Raw genomic sequence first — 21,133 nt, forward strand, 5'->3', positions numbered from 1 at the left:
GTTAATCCTGGTAATAATCTACTTTGCTCATTATAATGGGCAATCCTCATTCTCTCTTTGTTAGCGTTATTGTATTTCCTGTATATCTTCCCTCTGAACCCTGAAATCTAATCATCTTTATACATAGTAGATTTTGATTTGTTTGTAGTTGGGAATTGGGCTTTTTTTTTTAACCAACTTGACAGTCTCTGCCTTTGTGTTCACATCATTTATGTTCAGAGTGGTTGTTACTGACATAATCAAGCTTAAATCTATGATTTTGCTACTTGTTTGCTTTGTGTTTCGTCTGTTGTTTCCTTACTCCTATTTTACTATTTGCTAATTATTCTTAAATGATTCTGTATCTTCTGGCTTTAGATATAACTTTGTATAAGAACGATTAGATTTTATATTATTAACTTGACATTTTCATGGAATATTATGCTTATCTAATAACAACCCTACAATAATAGAATTCTATTTTCCCCTTCCTAAACTTGTTTTGCTTTGTGTATTATAAATCCTACAATGAACTGTTACTATCTTGGTTTTAAGCAATCAATTCTCTTTTAGACATATTAAAACAACAAAAGTAATTTTTATATTTATCCACATATTCATCATATTTTCACTTGGTATCAACTTACATGACTTTGTCTTTTAAACATATCTTATAGATCATTTCCTGGTAATTGGCTCTTCATATTTTGGATTCAAAAAGTTTGACTTTCTTGGTAAAAGCCATCTTTAACTACATGCAGAATTCTATGAAGTTTTGGGGACCGTCACCTAATCGTGAAACGTGTTGTCCTTTGCTCCTCATGAAGTTCCTGTCCTACTGTGCATTTCTGTATGGGCCACCCCTCCTCCCCAACCACACCTATGATCTTTTAAGTCCTCACTTAAAACAACACGTCTTGATTATGTATCTAAAGAAATTTGAGTAATGTCCCAGGATTGTTGTTTTCATGTTTCTCTCTCTTGGACTTATTGTTTCAACCTGTGGCTTTATCATGTTCATGATTTGAGGGGGGCAGAAATTCCTGGCCATTGTGTCACCATCTTATTTCTGTGCTCTGAGTCTTCATATGCAAGTCTTCTCCTTTGAAGATTCCAGTCCTGTTGCACATCCCGATGCCTGATGTGGGCCCAGTCCACTGAAGGTTGGTCCCTGTTTCCCCATCAGGTTTGACTATAATTTCTACCATCATCTTCCAGCTCTTCACTCATGTCTCTCTAATCTGCTCATCTTGCCCAGTGGATTTTCCATTTTTATTTTTTGTGTGTGCTGTCCTGGGGCTTGAACTCAGGGTCTGGGAGCTGTCCCTGAGGCCCCTCTCCTCAGTACACCCACCCCACCCCCTCAAGCTAGTGTTCTACCACTTGAGCCACAGTTTCACTTCTGGCTTTTTGGGTAGTTTAGTGGAGACAAGAGTCTCAGAGAGTTTGCTGTCCAATCTGGCTTCAAACCACAATCCTCAAATCTCAGCCTCCTTAGCTGCTAGGATTACAGCTATGAGCCAGCAGCACCCAGCTTTGTATTTTTAATTTAGAATTACATTGAAAAATAATCTTTGGTATCTACTATGCTCATACTGGTTTCACCTTTCCAACCTATACCCTTGCATTATTTTGGTGTTACTGGGGTTTTAACTCGAGGCTTTACATTTGCTCAGCTTGCTTGCTCTCAGCTGGCAAGCAGTCTTCAACTTGAGGCACACCTCTAGCCCTGATTCTGGCTTATTCTGGAGATGGACTCTAGTGGACTTTTCAGTCCAGCCTGACTTTGAACTGTAAGGCTCCATATCTCAGTCTCCAGAATAGCTAAGATTAAAGTTGTGAGCCATAAGCACCCAGCTCCAACCTGTACCTTCCTAACTGTATCACACAAAGATGCAATGCTATTTTGCATTAATTCTACAAATTGTGTCAATGCTGGGTATATTTTCGAGACTTGAATATTCTCATTTTTGGAATGCCTAGTCATTCTTCACGAGATGCTAAACATATTGAATTTAACTTTGTTGTATATTGAATTCTTTTACTTCTATATTCTTGTAGCTTTCTGAGGCAGTTATTTAAAAACAGATTTTTTGAAGTGAGGTTAGGATAGCCTGTAGTGTAGGGCTGATAAAGTATTGTCACACTGCAGCAATACTTTTCTGACTATTCTGTACAGTGCCCTTTGGATTACTGGCTTTCTACTCTATTCTGGCTAGCAGACAAACTATTCACTGCTTCATATGAACTCAGAAATTGCTCGATATCCAGCTCTGGAAAGGTGCTCATGCACACAGAGTACTCAGCTTACTCTTTAGATTTCCAGTCATTTTATCAGTTCAGCTCTCTCTTTAGTTGTACTCTATGCACTTTTACCATTTTGGTCTGTATGTGTGTGTGTGTGTGTGTGTGTGTGTGTGTGTGTGTGTGTGTGTGTGCGCGCGCACGTGCATGCGCGCTCTAGCACGTGAGTACATGCGTGTGTGCATGTGTGTTTACAGGTTTTTAAGTTGTTTCCGGTGACAAAGTAAAACTCATTTGTTTTTCTAGCTAGACTAGAAATAAATACCAAAAACACTTTTAGAGGCAAGGATTTTATTTCAATACTATCTGATTCATTTTAAGAGAAGACAAAGATGCTAGTTCAATTTAAACTTTTAACTCAAGATCGGAGTGAATTCTAGAGTTGTTACCTTGGAGAAATTACCAAATTGATTCCCAAATCCTTGAGCGGTAAACAGAACTAACAATGCCTCCATTGCAGTACATTCAGTGAATGTGATATAAACAATCTATCAGGTATCAGCTCATCTCCTATAGTTATTTTCCTTCTCTTTCCCCTAAAGCTGAGATTTTCTTGGACCCACGTGATCATGATAGACATTTACTTCTCTCTAGATTTTTCCCATAGGAAAAAAATTAAATCAAACATAGTATTCAAAGACCAGGCACAAAATACTTCTGGGCAAACTGCCTGTGAGTTTTCTCTGTGGAACTGACTGAGAAGGGAAGCGTGTGTCCTGCCCTGTGTATCTGGTTTTGGACTTGGCAGGTTTGAAGTGGGATATGACCAAAAATCCCAGTTCTGTCAAGAAAAAAAAAAAAAAAAAAACTGAAACAGATGACAAATCATTTGTCTAAAGACCTAAAGCCAAACTGGCTTCAGTAAGTACTGGGGCGACAGTAGGAGCCAATTTCCTGGGGTATTTACAAAATCATTTGTAAGGATAATACTTTCCAGACTTTTGGAGGAACAGCTAAGGACAGCTCTCTGACCCACACACTCAATAAAGTTAGCAGGCCTTCCATAGACAGCTGCTGAGATCACCCCCTCCTGCCACCACTCCCCACACAAAGGCTGACACACCACTGAGATGGAGGAGGGAGGAGTTGCTCTTAAAATGTACAGTACAATTTAAAGAAGTAAAAATGAATATACAGCTTATCAAATAGCTTGGGCCTTATGGGAGATGCTGCCTCAGGACAGGTATTAAAAAAGTAGCCAGGAGCTCTGTGTCTACAGCACAGGGCGAATTACTGTGCTCACTGACCACAGTTAGCCCATTGGATACACTGGTCCAGATTGTTTGCGTTGGCTGCTGTAGCTGGAGAATTCCCTTCTGTGGAAATGAAAGGTGCAAATGCTGTAGAATTAGCACTGAGAGTAGCAGAGACTCATTTTGCTGATAAACAAAGTGAGCAAGTGGGAGCCTGCCATACCTCTAGACCATCTTCCCTAAGAGATGCACAACTGCCTTAATAGCCACTGCCCTTGTCAACACTCAATCCACTGTCATAATCCCCCAAGGCCCTTAACCTGACCAGTGGGCATCAAAGATTGCATGAGAGCCCTTGAGCCAAAGAGTACATGGTAGCAGAAGAGGACAGAAAGGTGAAAGGGTGACACTTGGTCAGGAATGAAGATCCAAGGCTGGCCACACTGGAGACGCAGCTCACTGGCACAGTACTGCCTAGCACGTACCAAGCCTGTACACTTGGACAAAATTAACGGAAAAAAAAAAAAAGACAAGGAGGGAGGGAAGAAAGGAGGGAGAGACAGATAAGGCAGGCAGGTAGACCAGACAGACAGACAAAACACACCAAAGGGCAGGGCCAGGTAGAGACCACTTTCAATCCCCAGCACCCTCTTCATTTATTCTTCCTGTTGTTCCCTTGGTCATTCCTTTTCTGTAAAATGAAAATGAATGCTAAGGCAGTAAAAAGTGACAGATCAAGATGTTAGGGGGGATAAAGTGTATCAGATTCCTTACAATTCAGAAAGCAATACTCAACCTATGTGGAAGCACAGAGCAACTCCATGACTGCACCAATGACTTCTTTGTAAACCAACAAAAATTAATGATGAGCAAAATTCATACAGTCTTGGCCAAGGCTGATAGCGACTCTGCTTCAATAGGAATGAGAATTCCCTGCTTCAGGGACAACTCTCCTCAGGCCACTTAGCCAGCACTTATGGAGACACTAGCCAAAGACAAGTAGATAAGGGTCTTTGAGAGTCAGGAACATCCATTTCATTGCCTATACCTTGGCAAAGAGTTAGTGAGAGTAATAAGGACAGGCAGGAAATCCTTTGTGGTGAGCATTAGCAACTAAATTAAAGAATAGTCTAGACACAGTCTTCAAAAGTGAGTGTACACTCGAGCACAATGATATTCTACATGAAAAGTGCTCACATGGGTTCCATTACAAAAGGCATTTTCTTTCTAGATAGAAAGGAATTATAAATTCAGAATGCAAGGAATACAAAGATAAATGGAAATTAAGTAACAACGGACTAAACAACAAATGAAGATAAGACTAAGTATCCAATGAGTGATAATTACATTTATAGATCAAGAACCAAAAAAAAAAAAAAAAAAAGACAACAGAACCAAAGATAAGCAACACAATGGACATAGAAACTCTGATTTAAAAAATGGGAAGATTTAAAAGGATAGTTTATTATCTTGCATCATCAACCTTTATTAACACAGAAAATAGAGATGAGATGAGCCTAATACCGTTTCTCCAAATCTACTCTTTTTCATTCTAATAAACCTGTTTGAAAGCTAAGGGGGCATATTATAATTAGTTCTGATGGAAACACCACAGACATGACTGCTTCAGAATTTAAATGAACTAACAAAAAACATGTTTTGGAAAGGGGAAGTCTGGTGGGATTTAACTGTAGTTAACATGCCAAGAAGAGGTCAGTCAATACTTGATTAATTAGAGGTAGAAAACCATGCATTTTGATTGTCTTCAGGAATAAGCAGTCTCTTTCTATCTGATCGAATAAGTACAGTTTATAGTCATTCCTATGAGGGCCTATGAATATATCTTTCAATATCAGTTGTCCAACGTCAGTGAAAATATAACTCTTGACTGACCATTGAAAATTTGCCCATTTATACTATACATCTGGCTTTTTTTTTGCTTTGTAATGGTCATTTTGTTTTATATTTTATGTAAAATAAAAACATGACTTCAATTTGTTGAAAAATATATCTCATAAAATTGCACCTTTTTGACCAGCAAAAGTTTACCAAAGAATTTCAGCATATTTCAAAAGAATTTCTTTCAATATCACAGTTTGTCCAATGTCAATGAAAATATAACTATGGATTCAAGTGTATCGTTAGACAAGAAGACTGTTAAAAACACAAATTCTAAGTAGAGAAAATGAGGTGTAGGTAGCCTTGCTTTCTCGGTGCTTTAATACTTCATTTTTAAAAGTAAACACAGTACTAATCATCATTTTGATCCCAGTGAATAAAACTTTAAATTACATTTATTAATCAGCATCCAAGACTGAAACCAAAATGATCCTTTTAAGAGTATTGCCAAGGAGACAAGTCCAGTCTAAAAAGTTAAATTAATCACAATGCAACATTTTGAACAAACAAAAGTGGCTCTGTTACCATGGCACTGGATGAAATTTGTCTTTTTGTTGGATTCCAATTTGTGGTAACAAGCAAGAATAGGATTGCCTACAAACAGAAGTATACAAAGCAGGCTCAAAGTGAATAAGGGGTTCAATGAAGTTCTATTACACGATTGGCAATGACCTACAAACCTTTTAGCAACAAAACAATATTTAAAGTATCATTGTTCCTATATGTTTCATTAACTGTAGACATCATATCACTTAAGCCTTTTATTAATTAGAAATGTGCAACTTTTCCCTGAAGAATTTGTGATCATATTTCAACCAGCTGTCCTGAACTAGTTTCCTAATCAGCAGAGGATATATTCCAGAGTGGAGGGATGACAAAGATGTCACCCTGTGAGAGCATAAGGCCAATATGTGATGAGACCAACGGCAAATAACCACTAGATTCTTATGCTCAGCTGTAAAACATTCATCACTGAAGAAAAAGAGAAACAGTTGAGATGGTACAAGCTGGCAAACTTGCCAAAACCTTCCTTCCATTTTGATCCCTTTGAAGCCAACCATGACACAAAAACTATACTATGGAGAATTTAGTCCTTGTAAGTGAAAACAAATACACTATACCTATAGGAGGTTTAAAAGATTTGTGTTTAAATATTTGTTTTTAAATACTCAAGTTTAATACTACTGTAAAAAAGATTTCAACTATATCATATGTGTCAATTTCTGTTTGCTTCTAACCTGCCACTAATACGTCCATTCCTTGAGCTGCCAAACAGCCCTACTAGTCATGGAGAGAAACGGTGTTGTCCATTGAAAACCTAGTGCAGACATCACTCCAACATTGAACCGAATGGCACAAGACCCATTTTAGTATCCCTGAAATAAAGAATGGCCACTTTGTCCACGTCCTCTCTACTCAAGCAGCACTGTCTATGGAGAGTTCCTTCAAATCTTTTAACACTTCACTGCTACTGATTCAAAAGTTACTACCAATTCAAACATTAAAACAAAAACACAGACCAAATTCATGTACCCGTGATCCTTTGTAAATCCTACAAGGTAGAAATATTCTTAGTTTTAACCAAGAATATATTGGAATGAACTAAATACAGCTTTTAAAGTAATTTTACTCTTGTTATTATATTTCTACATAGACTATTCAATATTGTTTGTAGACATAATTTAATCAATAATATATCATAACGTCAACCACTACAGTGATCCAGAATTCGATTCTGGCTACAGAGAAAGCTTAATTATTAAGCAACACCTTTCTAAAAAGCTTTCTGTATTTCTGATTGATAAGAAGGGAAAAAAAGTATCTCTCATTGAAATAACACTGAAGTTCGAGCTCATGCTCCTTCGCTGTGTTCAACATAATTAACTCTTCAGGATAAGTGAGGAAACACATAGCCACATTAATAATAAGTCACAGTCATCTTCAAGAAAACTCTATGGGCAACTCTGGTGTTACAACTGTATATCGAGGGTCCAATCTGGGGATGAAATCGTGAAATTCTTTAGATGCACCAGTACCAAAGACATCAAGGGCTTTTCGGTTCATGAGAGCAAATCTGTAAGACAGAGGACACATGAAGAAATATTTAACAAAGTTTACAAAATAAAATGATTCACTTTCCTTGCCCTAGTTTTCATGAAATGGCAAAACAGAAAAGGGCAGATTCATAAGAAGAAGGATATTCATGGTCTAAGACTCATCATCTAATATTTTACTTAAAAAGATTATTTCCAGACCCATAGAATTCAATCATCATTTCAAACACTTCAAACAGAAATTTTTCTGATGGAAAGCATAGGAGAGTAAAGACTGAATGAGTTAACTAAGAATAAATGAATTGACATTACCAATGAAGCAGAAGCATTAAATATAATTTCTCCCATAACTGAAATAATAATACCTCACAATCAAAAAATACTCTTATTAAAAATGCAATGACTAATAAGAAAACAATATATTGGCTCTCAAATTTCTAATACATATAGAATTGAAACCCACCTTCCTATTATCTATTCCTCTAATGTAAGAGAGGAAAAAAATTTAAAGATATGTTTAGCCGAAGTACAAGATGGCCTTTCGTGTGAATGGACCTGCCTACTCATGAACATCCTTCCTAACAGAGGTGGTGTAATAAAAGTAAGTTTAGAATCAGTGATCAGAATCAGTATACTAAGAACCTCAAATGGTACTTTTTGTTGTTTTCCTAAAGAAAACTCCCTTCCAATATAATTGAGACATTCATTAATGTAAAGATATCTAAGTGACAAAAAAAGGATAATAACATCAAAAACACACAGTGTCATGGTATGAGGAAGAGTTCTGAAGTTACATTATCTGACTAACACTGCAAGCTGCTTTACTTTCTAGCTGTGTGACTCTGGCTTGCTATCTAACCTCTCTTGAATGTTTCTTCACACGTGAAAACTGGTTTAAAAAAGTACCTAACTCATGAAACTATGTTAGGAATTAAATATAAAAAAACTGTATGTATAGTTCTTAAACCATACTTGGAACCTGTTACACACTATGTAAGCATTTGCTATTACTGTGAGTAATAAGAGTGCTAGCACTGTGATTCAGTGAGTTCCTACTAAGTGTCAAGCATTACCACAAACCACCATTTGTCTGTGATTTGTAGCTCAGTGCTCCATGTATTAGACTTAGTTGCACTGTAGCAGTGGCGAGTGGTGGAGCCAAATGGAGAGTAAGTCTTGGGGGCTTCATTTTCATGCTAACCTTGAAGAGTGGTCTGGCTCTGCAGGAGTGGATTAGTTCCTATGGGAACAGAATGTTATAAGGAAAGTTTTGCCTCTTCTGCATATAGCCAGTTCCCTTGCTGACTTAGAGGGCCCACATTAGGCCAATACACCAGCCACACACTGTTGGAACTTTCAGCTACAAGAATTGGAAGCCAAGCAAATCTCTTCTATAAGCCTATTCCTGTCAGGTGTTCTCTTACAGCTACACAAAACACACTAGATCACACACAAATCACATTCTGCATAGAGAAAAGGAAAACTATACTCATGAGAGTAAATCAGATTCCCAAAGTAAAATGATTGACGGTACTACGAGTTGAAATCAGCTAGGTCTGTCTAACTCCAAAGCCCAGGTTTTTCTTATTAGGTCAAACCGTTTCCCAAAGAATTCAGTTAAGAAACAAAAGAAAAAGGAAAGGATATAACAGAAAATGCAGAGGAAAGTACATCTAAAGCACTGGACAGAAGAAAATAGCTATTTTTACAAAACTGAAATCAAGTAATTATGTAGAGACTAGCCATTACAATGAATCACTTTAATACGTGTGTGTACACATTTATCTCCTTGTGCTGGGGGTCTAACCAAAGATTTTGTACATTTGACACATCACTCTCCACTAAACTACATTGCTAGTCCAAATCAATTTTTTTTAACCATAAAAAAGAAATCAAAGATTCAAAATGATATAGGCTTATATGTTTATTCAGCAACTAATTAGCAGTTAGAAAATGAACATGATATTCACATAAAATACTTAAGAGAACAAAAATACTATAAAGGAAGAATAGTCAAAACAATTAGCTATTTATTTGATTATTAAGTTAGTCATATTTGACTTGCATATAAATACCTCTACCACTGGAAAAATGTTCTCTCAAGGAGACAGAGACTCACAATGATTTTCTAGAAGTTGCTCTTTTGTTATAAGCCCTTAAAACTCTTGTCACCTACCTGCCCTTGGTGAGCCTAAGGAGGAACTTCCAGTAAGATGGTCGCAAGTTCTGAACTTCCATGACAGCCTAAGATTATACAAGTTGAGATTTCTTTTAGTAAATACAAACATTATCTGCAATCTGAGGCAATAGGGACTTTTCTCTCTATCTTTGTGGCTCACTGTATTTCAAAACATTAGTAATAACAATAGCAAAAGCATGCATTTATGTTTATCAATACTGAGAATATTTGTAAATATGCTTCTAAGTAGAAATGCTTTTTTGGAAATAATAATTGCATGATCAATCATTATTATCAAGAGACAGTTGTCATTTCTGACTTGGTGACAACATCTCTATGAGAAAGAAGAAATAAAAGCTCTTTGGAAAACCTTAGTAGCCTTTAAACTATTAATATCAATAATGATGATTACAGAGTTAAAAGAGATTAAACAAAGCTACTGTTAAGCCAGTTTTCCACTGGGCACTGGTGGCTCACGCCTGTAATCCTAGCCACTTAGGAGGCTGAGATCAGAGGATCACAGTTCAAAGCCAGCCTGGGCAGAAAAGTAGGCCTTAAGACTCTTATTTCCAATTAATCACCAGAAAACCAGAAGTGACACTGTGGTAGACTCAAGTGACTCAAGTGGTAGAGCACTCCCCTTGAGCTAAATTGTTGAGGAACAATGCCCAGGCCCAGAGTTCAAGAGCCACAACCAACAGGAAAAAAAGCCAGATTACCACCATCCTCATCTCCTAAGCACAGTTAGGGAATATTCATGCCCATGGTATTTTTTACCTTAAGAATAATTAAACTGGGCACTCTACCTACAGTACTAAATGACAATTTACCTATATACTTACTGTAATAAACCTAAAAATTAGGTTGTTCATAAAATGGGCCTAATCCTTTAAATTAACTTGTTTAATCATTTAAAACATGTAAACTACTTTGCGGGGGGAAAAAAACCAAACCAACAAACCAAAGAAACATAAAATGTATCAAACAAAGATATTCTCAGAAATCTCCCTCTCCCCAAATGGCTTAATGTAAACTAGACACAGAAATTCAAATGATCATTTCAACAGCTGTACTTACTGCATGGAAACAAATTGCTGTTGAGATGGCATAGATAATAGTATCAGCATGAGGGAAATAGGGAACCTTCCCTGCTTCAATGCCTTTGAAATATATTGTCTGCAAAATAAGCATAATGGGAAAGTTGCATAAAAACTTTAAAATGCATGAATAATATACAGAAGTTGAATGTTCTACAAGTCGTATATAGTCTACCTTTGTGAATCCTAATTCTTCCTTCAAAGCTTAACTATGTCATACTTTTCATGAAAATGGTGTCGACCTTTCCTTTCCCTTCATTCAAAACTCCAGCTTCAGCAATAATTTCCTGTGGAAATCAAGCCCTTCATTTCTACTGCTATTGTTAATGTTTTTAAAAATGCTCAGGTCCACCCTTCCTTGTTAGACTTGCTTATCCATTCATTTATTCAGAAAATGCTAATGGTGTCATTATATGTAGAATATGATATTAGGAGCAAAAGATTTAAAAATAAAACACGAGGCATAACGAATAGCACTGATGAAGGCCATAAGATACATGTGTATATACATGTATAAGTATATATATAGTGTATATATAAACACACATACATGTGATATATACATATACAAATATATACACATATGTATCATGTGTATGTATATGTACACTTTTGAGGGGGACAAAGGACCAAGGACAAATGCAGAGAAGATTACATTTGAGTAATGTTTTGTAATTCATCTGCGGTAAAGAACCACTTTTTGTTTTTAACTTAACATTCATGGATTAATACTTTATTTTTTCCAGTTGTGGGGCCTGAACTCTGGGCCTGGGTGCTGTCCCTCAGCTCTTCAGCTCAAGGCTAGTGCTCTACCACTTGAGCCACAAGCACCACTTCCAGCTTTTTATGCTTATGTGGTACTGAGGAATAGAACCCAGGGAGGGCCTCATGCATGCAAGGCAAGCACTCTACCACTGAGCCACCTTCCCAGCCCAGATTAATACATTTTTAATGCAATTAAATGAATTCTGGTTTTTAAAAAATACAGAATTGAACCACATTCTCATTATGAGTTTCAAAAGGCAAAGTAGTGCTCTGTCAAATTGCTATGAAAATTCCTCAGTGTTTACTCTCAGTGTATTTGTTGAAAGGGAAAGCTTTCTTCAGAAACACTGCACCTAATCAATACAGAAGAAACAACAGTAGATTATCACCATTCTGTAACTCTGAGTGAAGTGGTTATAATGCCTATAACTATAAAGAAAAGGTATTGCAGGACCTGATGCTCATTCTACCAACATCTAAGCCCATTGACCAATCTTAGCACATAAAAGAGACATAACCAGACATTTTTGTGGCACCTAATGTGATTCAAAAAAATACTCACACATAAAGGAAATATGAAATAGTTCTACCACCTATCCATATTCAAAAATCAAGATTGAATTTGCTTAAGCTTCCAGATAACTGTTTGCAGGAAAAAGAGAAGCTAAACAACTACCATAAATACCACCAGTAAGGATGCATTCAGCAAATCAAAAATGTAGCAAATTCTGTGGGAGTATTGGTATAGGTGTTTAGAAAATAAATAGTAAAGAAAAAAAGAAAGGAAAGGTGATGGAGAAGGGAAAAAGAGCTTATAGATTATTATAGATTATGACTTTGAATGATACAAAGATTACACAAACACTTATAAGATGAACAGGTTGTACAAACACATTTTACTAATAGATGAAAACTTATAGAATAATATAAAGTGCTGGCCTTCTCCATTTCATCCACACCTCCAAGCTGGAATTTTGTTAGTTAACTGGAAATGGGAGTTTATAAACTTTAATGCCTGAGGTGAATTCAATCTACCAATCCTCTAAATTCCAGTCTCCTAGTTGCAATGATAACAGGCGGGCCACTGGGTTCCCAGCTCAAATTACTGAGTCAACAAAATGTATAATAGTAGTACCGTGTTTATACTTTAATGGAGTTGCTGATTTGTTTTTAACAAATCTTTACCCTCAGTTTTTTATGAATGAAATAATACAATGTCTGGGAAGTGGGGGCATACACATTAAAGGAGATCAAGCAGATGCTGATAACTGATAAAAAATGTATGATGAGTACATGGGAGTTACTTACACCATTCTGTCTTTACTCATATGTATTTGTACATATATACTTCCCAAATAGAGGAATTGACTTGATAGACACTTTTAAAAGAACTAGAAGTTGCTTTGTAATAGGGCTATCTACTTACTGCTAAAGCAGTTAGCTTTATGCCCTTTGCAGTTGCTCATATATAATGTTCATTTTCTGCTTACCTCCACCAATTTGGAAGCTAAATACATGGAAATTGTTGTGCTTTTATAAAACATCATTGATATACCTGCCAAAAATCCTGAAACAACAAATAAAGAAAAACTGATCAGATTGAAAAGTATTTCTTTACTAGTAAGTCATCAGAAATGACACTTCACTGAAAGTGTCATTTGTGTTATATCACAATCAAGGACACTGACACACCTGCTGATACTATACAAAATGAGTCTTATTACAGGTTTTTAAGTTTAAAAAACTGAACCTTATAGTTAGGAACATACTGTTATAAGGTATATGTAGCAAGAAAGAGTTCAATTTTGAAACAGTAGTAACACTTGTAAAATATTGTTTTTAATGTTTTTAAAGGATATCAGTAGCAATTTCGATAGGGAATGCTCATTCATCTAGTCTCTGTGAGTACTTTCAAGACACTTTTCTCCATGGTACTGCCTTCCTCCGACAAATAGAAAAACTAGGGGGTGGGGGCTGGAATATTAACAGGATTATTATTAATAAATACCTGACAAATAGCCTATTTTCATTTTTTTGTAGGTATGGGGTCTGAATTCAACACCTCATACTCTCTAGGCAAGTGCATTACCACTTGAATCATACTCCCAGTCCTTTTTTAGTTATTTTTCAGATAGGATCTCTCACACTTCTGACTCAGACCAGTATTAGGCCTTATTCCTCTTGTCTATACCTTACACAAAGCTGGAGACTACAACTGTTCACACTGACGCCGCCCCCCCACCCCCCTGCTTTCTGGTGTATTTGTTGAGATGGGGGAAGGGGGGTTGTTCTTAGTAAATTTTTGCTCAGGATGGCCTTGAGTTTCAATCTTCCCATTCTCTACTTCCCATGTAGCTGGTATTATAGGCATGAGTTCACCATGCCCAGCCCTTTATTTTTTATACAATGATTAAGTTCCTTTCAAAAATTATTTAATTAAAAATTTATTTATTAGTTGATTAAAAAATATAAAAAGCTTGAAAGAACTGCAAGCAAAAAGTTTTTTAAGCCTTCATGTTGTTACAAAATATTTTAAGTTTTTATGTTGTTTTGTAACACATTCTCTAAAAGAGCAGGGCAGAAACAAGTCATTGCATTGCTAACTGAAAACACCAAACATCAAGATGCCCCCAAGAAACTCATGAGTGTCTCCATAGGGATTCTAGTACAGAGAGAAAGGGAAACCTAGAGAGACTAGAGACATGCAAATCAGCTAAGTTTGGAAGCTATTTCTGATTCATGCTTACTACCAACTGATACAATAATAATCACTCTTCTTTATAGGTTTACCTGCTACAATAGCATGCAGTTCATCATCCAGGTTTCTGATCCAGCGCAAGAAGCAACTAGTACCCTGTAATAAGAAGAAAATAAAAGGACCTTTGTTACGTTATTTCTAGAAAAAATGCACAAGATCAAAAACTCCTCTGATGAATGATTCACTAGCTGACCTTGGAGATCTTCTAAAAATCAGACTGAATACATAATTGCAAAAGTCAGACTAAATGATAAAGGTATTGCACAAAAGATTGGAGAACCTAAAAATAGCATTATAAGGTTCTTATACTATGTTAGGAAGTTGCTTAAGTCTACTTGTGTTATAATAAATCATAATAGTAAGTTAAAAATGGAACCAGCCCAGATGCCCCTCAATGGACAAATGGATCAAGAAAATGTGCTATATTTACACAATGGAATTTTACTCATCCATTAGAAATAAAGGTATTGTGGCATTTGTAAAGGAATGGAAAGACTTGAAAAACTTTATGTTAAATGAAGTAAGTTAAGCTGAGAAAGACAAAGGATCCATGTTTTCTTTTATATGTGGAAGTTAGATTTAGCTTAAAAACTCCTAAGTTTGGGTGGTATGCAAGTATACAAATTATCTGAAATACAGTAGATTCAAGGGAGACCTCAAATAGTATAATTGCTTAGAATGCCAAAATAAAAATTCAGCAAAATAAAACACCAGGAAGTGGATGTCAAGGGGGAGATGGACGAATGAAGAAGAAAAGAGGGAGAAAATTCAGATAAGAATACAATGTATATCCTACAAAATTAATAAGCATAAAGGAAAAAGTGCTTAGGGGAGAGATGGGTGAAAATGTTAAAAGGGGTTATATTGATCAAGATATTATATTTATAAACTATTTTGTTAAATGGCAGTTCCATTGTACAACTTCCTAGAGATAATTAAAAACATATATTCAAAATATTAATAATAGTAAAAGTATTAATAGTAAAATAAAATGGAGCCATAAAACATTCACAATCATTATTAGAGGGGCAAAGAATACATTGAGTCAGGCTAGAGGCCCAGCTCAAGTACATAACAACAGCCTACCAAATCAGAGGCCCTGAGTTCAAACCCCAATCAATACCGCCAGAGACAGAGAGAGATAGACAGAAATAGAAAGATATATGATAAAAATAGAATAATAAAATCTGCTAAAATGATTTTAAGATGGATTAAAAGGGATAAAGGAAATAATAGAAGGTATGAATTTGATCAAGGGACATGCTATTCATATATGAAAATATCACAATGAAACCACTTGTACAATAAGCTAATCAAAAATTCAATCAGTCCAGAAGTAGTTAGATGGAAAAGGGAAATAAGGAAAAAATGGAACAAATATAAAACAACTACAGATGTAAAGCAAAGAGATATAAGCTCAGCCATATCACAAGTATACCAAGTGTAAATAGTCTCAACATACCAATTTTTAAAAATAATTTATTGAAATTAAGTGATAACATAAATTTCATAAGTTTCACAGTATTTGTAGGATAGTGATACTTAAAGTCACAAACACATTTTAACCTTCACAAGGTAAATTGTTATCCTGATCTAAGTGAATTCTATGAGCTTTGACAATACTATTATATTTCTTCCACATCAGATGATATGCAATTTCTTTCCTTTTGCATAGTATAAGCTGTTCCCTTTTTCCCTCTCATTCCCTCCCTCCCATAGCTGCCCAAGTTGCTTAGTTCATTTTCATCAATGTCCAGTGCAGCTGATGGGGGCCCCTCTGTTGTATATTTTCCTGTCTCCCTCTGATTCTGTGTCCTCTTCTTAGCTTCCTTCAGATGTGTGTGCGCGCACACACACACACACACGCACGCGCGCGCACGGTCAAGAAAATGGAGTCATTTGTCTCTTTGCTCTTGGCATACCTTGCTAAAAATGATTTTTTTCTAGTTCTATCCATTTCCCTGCAAACGCCATTATTTTGTCCTTTTTCATGACTGCAAAATATTCCATTGCATATAGGTACTACAATTTTTGGATCCATTCATCTGTAGTGGGGCATCTGGATTGTTTCTTGTCTATTGTGAACAGTGATGCAATGAACATGGAGGTCTATGTGTCCTTGTATCCTGGTTCCTGTTGCTCAGGATAGATGCCTAGGAGTGGTATGGCTGAGTCATAGGGGAGGTCTATATTTAGCTTTCTGAGAACCCTTCCCTATGTGGATCTCTTTAATGTCCTTTTCTTGCCTTATTGCTCTGGCTAAGCATTCCAGAACTAAATTGAAGAGGAGTGGAGAGAGTGGGCATCGTTGCCTTGTTCTTGATTTTCAAGAATTGGTTGTACTTTTTCCTCATTTAGTATAATATTGGCTATTGGTCGGTTGTGTATGGCTTTTATTGTTTTAAGGAATGTTCCTTCTATTCCTCTTTTCTCCAGAGCTTTTAATATGAATGGGTATTGTATTTTATTAAAAGCCTTTTCTGCATCAATGGAGATAATCTTGTGGTTCTTGACCTTGGATCTGTTGATATGATGGATTACATTAATTGATTTATATATGTTAAACCAGTCCTGCATCTCTGGGATGAAGCCTACTTGATCATAATGTATGGGTTTTTTTAAAATATGTTTCTGGATTCTGTTGGCTAAAATTTTATTGAGGAGCTTTGCATCTGTGTTCATCAAGGATAATAGTCTGTAGTTCTCTTTTTTTATTGGATCCTTGCCTGGTTTGGTGATCAATGTGATATTGGCTTCATAGAATGAGTTTGGGATTGCTACTTCTGGTTCTTTTTCTCGGGAGAGCTTAAGAAGTATGGATACTAGTTTCTTTTTAAAGGTCTTACAGAATTCTATAGTGAATCCATCTGGTCCTGGGCTTTTCCTTGTTGGAACATTCCCGATTGCTTCCTCTATCTCATTGTAAGTAATTGGCTTATTTAATTATTTCTTCTTGGTTCAGTTTGTGCAATTTGTATTTCTCTAAAAATCCATCCATCCATTTCTGCTAGGTTTTCCTTCCTGAGTATAGATTCTGGAAAAAGTTCTTTATAATTGTTTGGCTGCCTTGGATGTTTATTTTAATTTTTCCTGTGGCACCCCTGATCTTATTGATTTAGTTCTCCTCTCTTTTTTTTTTTAGTTAATCTTGCCAGAGGTCTGTCAATTTTATTGATCTTTTCAAAAGGACAGCATTTTGTTTTATTTAGTTTTCTTAGTCTCTATCTCATTAATTTCAGCTCTTATTTTGGTTATCTCATTCTATCTAGTAACTTTAGGTTCAATTTTTTCTTACTTTTCTAGCAGTTTTAGTTGAATCATGAGATTATTTACTTGGTCTGTCTCTATTTTCTTGATGTGTGCACTGAGAGCAATACATTTGCCCCTCAGGGCTGCTTTTGCCATGTCCCACAGGTTTTTTTATGTTTATTCACTTTCGTTGAATTGTAGGAACGTTTTGATTTCTTCTTTAATTTCTTCTGTGATCCAGGTGTTGCTCCTAAGTGTGCTGTGCTGTTCAATTTCCATGTATTTGAGTAATTTCTAATGTACACTTTGTTATTGAGAACTAGCTTGACTCCACTATGCTTGGATAGAACACAAAGGATTGTGTCAATCCTCTTGTATTTTGTTTAAATTCCTTGTATAAACTATGATATGATCTATTTTGAAGAAAGTTCCATGGGCTGTTGAAAAGAATATGTACTGGGTTGTTGTTGGGTGGAAAACTCTGTAAATGTCAATTAAGTCCATTTGAGATATGGCATCATTTAATTCAGAAGCTTCTTTTCCAATCCTCTGGTTGGTAGACCTGTCCTTTGGTAAGAGTGGAGTATTAAAGTCTCCTAATACTATTGTCAACACACCAATTTTTTTAAAAGATACGGACTGAATTTTTTTGAAAAAGAAGACAACACATACTTAAAAGAAACCAACTTTGAAAATGAAGTGATAGTAATTAATACAAACATGTTTATAGGTCAACTTTAGTGAACACATTCAGATTAAGACTCTAAATTTCAGACCTTTAATAAAACAACACAGAAAGGTGATTAATATAGTAGCAAGTCCCATGAAACAAAAGGCTTAAATTTAAAGCTGCAAAGTACCATGTCAAGAGTAATCTCTACATGTGTTCAAGTGTGGCTTACGCATATATTGGCAAATTTATAGGGACACAAGTAGCAGAAGGGTAATTCTGGTTAACTGAGACAGTAGAAAGAGTGAAGCCGGGCACCAGTGGCTCACACCTGTAATCCTAGCTACTCAGGAGGCTGAGATCTGAGGATCGCGGTTCAAAGCCAGCCCAGGCAGGAAAGTCCGTGAGACTCTTATCTCCAAGAAACCACTAGAAAACTGGAAGTGGCTCTATGGCTCAAGTGGTAGAGCGCTCACTGTGAGCTGAAGAGTTCAGGGACAACACCCTGGCCCAGAGTTCAAACCCCATGACTGACAAAAAAAAAAAAAAAAGCGAACAAAAGAATGAAATAAGAATGAAAAAAATTGAAAATAGGTGATTGTATACCGAGGCTGCAAAAAGAAATACTTCGTGATTAAATCAAGTATCAGCTACATAGGCCGGAAACAGGTTTAGATTTGTAGTTGGGGACAGCCTCCTGTATTATTTTATACTGGAAATGCCCTAAAGTTTCTATTTTTTTCCAGAAAAAAAGAGTCTTCGGTATCTTATTATTATATGTAATATAGTAAAACTGCATACTCAGGTACATTAAATAACATTATAAAAGAAAAAAAATGCCTCTAACCCGAATTCCTGATATCTACTGTAGACACTGGTGCTGTCAAAATATTTATGAATCTTCCATTAAAAAAAAGCATTAAATAAAATGATGGGTGAGTTAGGGCCATGTCTCACTCTTACAGCAGCCATGTAATTTATGATACATGTATCTGACCTCTTAGAAAAGCTTACCTTATATATACTAACGAAACAGCCAAGAAAAGCTCCAAGCTGGAAGTTTTCCTTGTTATAGAAGAGGGAAAGCAGCCGAGACGGCTGTGTAAACACATGCCTAAAGGCAGAGGGGACTCGCAGACAGCACTGGATCAGGTACCCCACACTGAACATTCGGATGAAACCCTAGGGAGAGTGAGAACATTCTGACAACCAAATTGTGAAGTATCATACAATATTATCATTTTATCAATTACTTTATCATTTCCAAATCCAAGTAAAATTTTACAATATTTAATAAAGGTTATATCACAACAATTTTGCAAATGGATTCTTGAAAACTCAAACAATAATTTTTAAACAATTACCTTAAAAATAAGGGTGAACTACTGGTGGTTACATTTTCTTTGATTTATAAACACTTAAAGCACTGCCCAAGCTGGCCTATATGCCAAAATTCTGTTTCTTGATATTTTATTTACAATGGCAAGGATTTTTAATTGCTAAACCACAAATGAGCTTTAGAAACAAAATCATTAGAATTCAAAACAAACAGTTCACAAAAACAAATGCTCCTGGTAATGTTAATATAAAACTGACCTTAATCTTTAGTGTAAGTCAGAACTGTTTTGCTAGAGGAGTGATTTCATAATTTGTTTAGCTCTTTAGTATCAAATTTTTATATAGTCAGATTCAATTTCCCAGAAATAAATATATGTCTTTTTTTCCAGTACTCAACTGCATCAGGTTAAAGCACATAGACGTGCCACTTCAAAGCCCACCATACTAAGCTTGAAAAAACACCCTTCTCCTCTCTTCTTGACACTGGGACAGGAAAACACCTGACTGCTGGGCTTGCTTGCTTGCTAAGCTCCACAGGTCAGGCTTGTATTTATTTTCCAGCTTGCAACTTCCTTTTCTAGAAAGAAAGTACTAGTTAATTTACCTGAAATTACCAAATACCTGACTATAGTAACATGGAAATTACAGTGGCCAACCAATTCCTATGAATTACCACACATTTAGCTAAGATTGCTAGTATTCATATGCACAAAATGGTCATGCTTTTATGTTTGATAACTTGACAATATTAATCTAAGGATTTAGTACTCACAATCATATTACAACCTTCCCACATTATTTCCCAAAGACAAAAAAAATTGGAAATCCACTCATTCACCCTTTTGTGTACTCAAAAAACGTGTGCTGAGTTCCTATTTATGGACTGAGCGTTACACTAGATGCTGAGGGTACAGTGGTGAAGGAGACAAAAAACTCTTGCCTTCATTACCTACATGTGGTCATTGTATAAACAAATGAACCAACATAACATAAGCACAGATTACAATAAATGTTCTGAAGGAAATAATGAGGGCACCAGGTTAATCTGCATAGACTCGGTGGTAAAGAAAGGCTATTGAGGATGTGGCATTTAAATAGACCCAGAAGAGAAAAAGTTAGAACATTTCAGACAGTTTGGACAGACAGCACAAAGCCAAGAAAGCAGTTAGCTGGTATAAGGAGCTAAGAAACAGTTAACTGATGGGGACCTGAAGAGAATGTAATTAACATGAACATTTACTCGAGGATATTACTTGCTTTGCGGTATAACTTAGTCTGTGGAAAAAATCTAGTGTACTATAAAGAAAATGTTCACTATTTCATGACATGAATTCCTCATCCCTAAGTCTCCAAAGGTTTTACACTCCAGATATAATACTCCTATTTATACAGGAATTATCAAGTTTATAAAAGTGGCACACATTTCAGACTTATGAAAGTTTTGGGGTGTTTTATAATTCCCACCTATTCTTTCAAAAAAAGAGAATTGCTTCCTATCTCTTTCATCCACTCAAATTTCTCCAATACCTCTGATATCTCAGAATATTCCTTGTCCTCGCCTAAATTCTCCATCTGAACATGGTTAGCTGGAAAGAACAATCATTCTTCACACTGCAAGCAATACTGGCTTTTTTTTTCCTCTGTCACT

General features: G+C 36.0%; 1 protein-coding gene across 1 annotated transcript in view; it reads right to left on the minus strand.

Annotated features, from left to right (window-relative positions):
* Positions 1 to 5,670: 5,670 nt before the first annotated feature.
* Positions 5,671 to 21,133, minus strand: part of Tmem135 (transmembrane protein 135) — a 229,025-nt gene continuing 213,562 nt past the window's right edge. Inside the window, exons 10-15 of the mRNA XM_042687831.1 lie at positions 19,162 to 19,329; positions 14,261 to 14,324; positions 12,961 to 13,037; positions 10,686 to 10,784; positions 9,606 to 9,673; positions 5,671 to 7,449 (exon numbers count right to left, since the gene is read on the minus strand). Of these exons, the coding sequence (XP_042543765.1) occupies positions 7,317 to 7,449; positions 9,606 to 9,673; positions 10,686 to 10,784; positions 12,961 to 13,037; positions 14,261 to 14,324; positions 19,162 to 19,329 (609 nt within the window). The 3' untranslated portion in view covers positions 5,671 to 7,316. The remainder of the gene's footprint in view (positions 7,450 to 9,605; positions 9,674 to 10,685; positions 10,785 to 12,960; positions 13,038 to 14,260; positions 14,325 to 19,161; positions 19,330 to 21,133) is intronic.

The sequence above is a fragment of the Dipodomys spectabilis genome, unplaced genomic scaffold (genome assembly GCF_019054845.1).
Source record: "Dipodomys spectabilis isolate Male_0828 unplaced genomic scaffold, ASM1905484v1 ptg000003l, whole genome shotgun sequence".
Lineage (NCBI taxonomy): Eukaryota > Metazoa > Chordata > Mammalia > Rodentia > Heteromyidae > Dipodomys > Dipodomys spectabilis.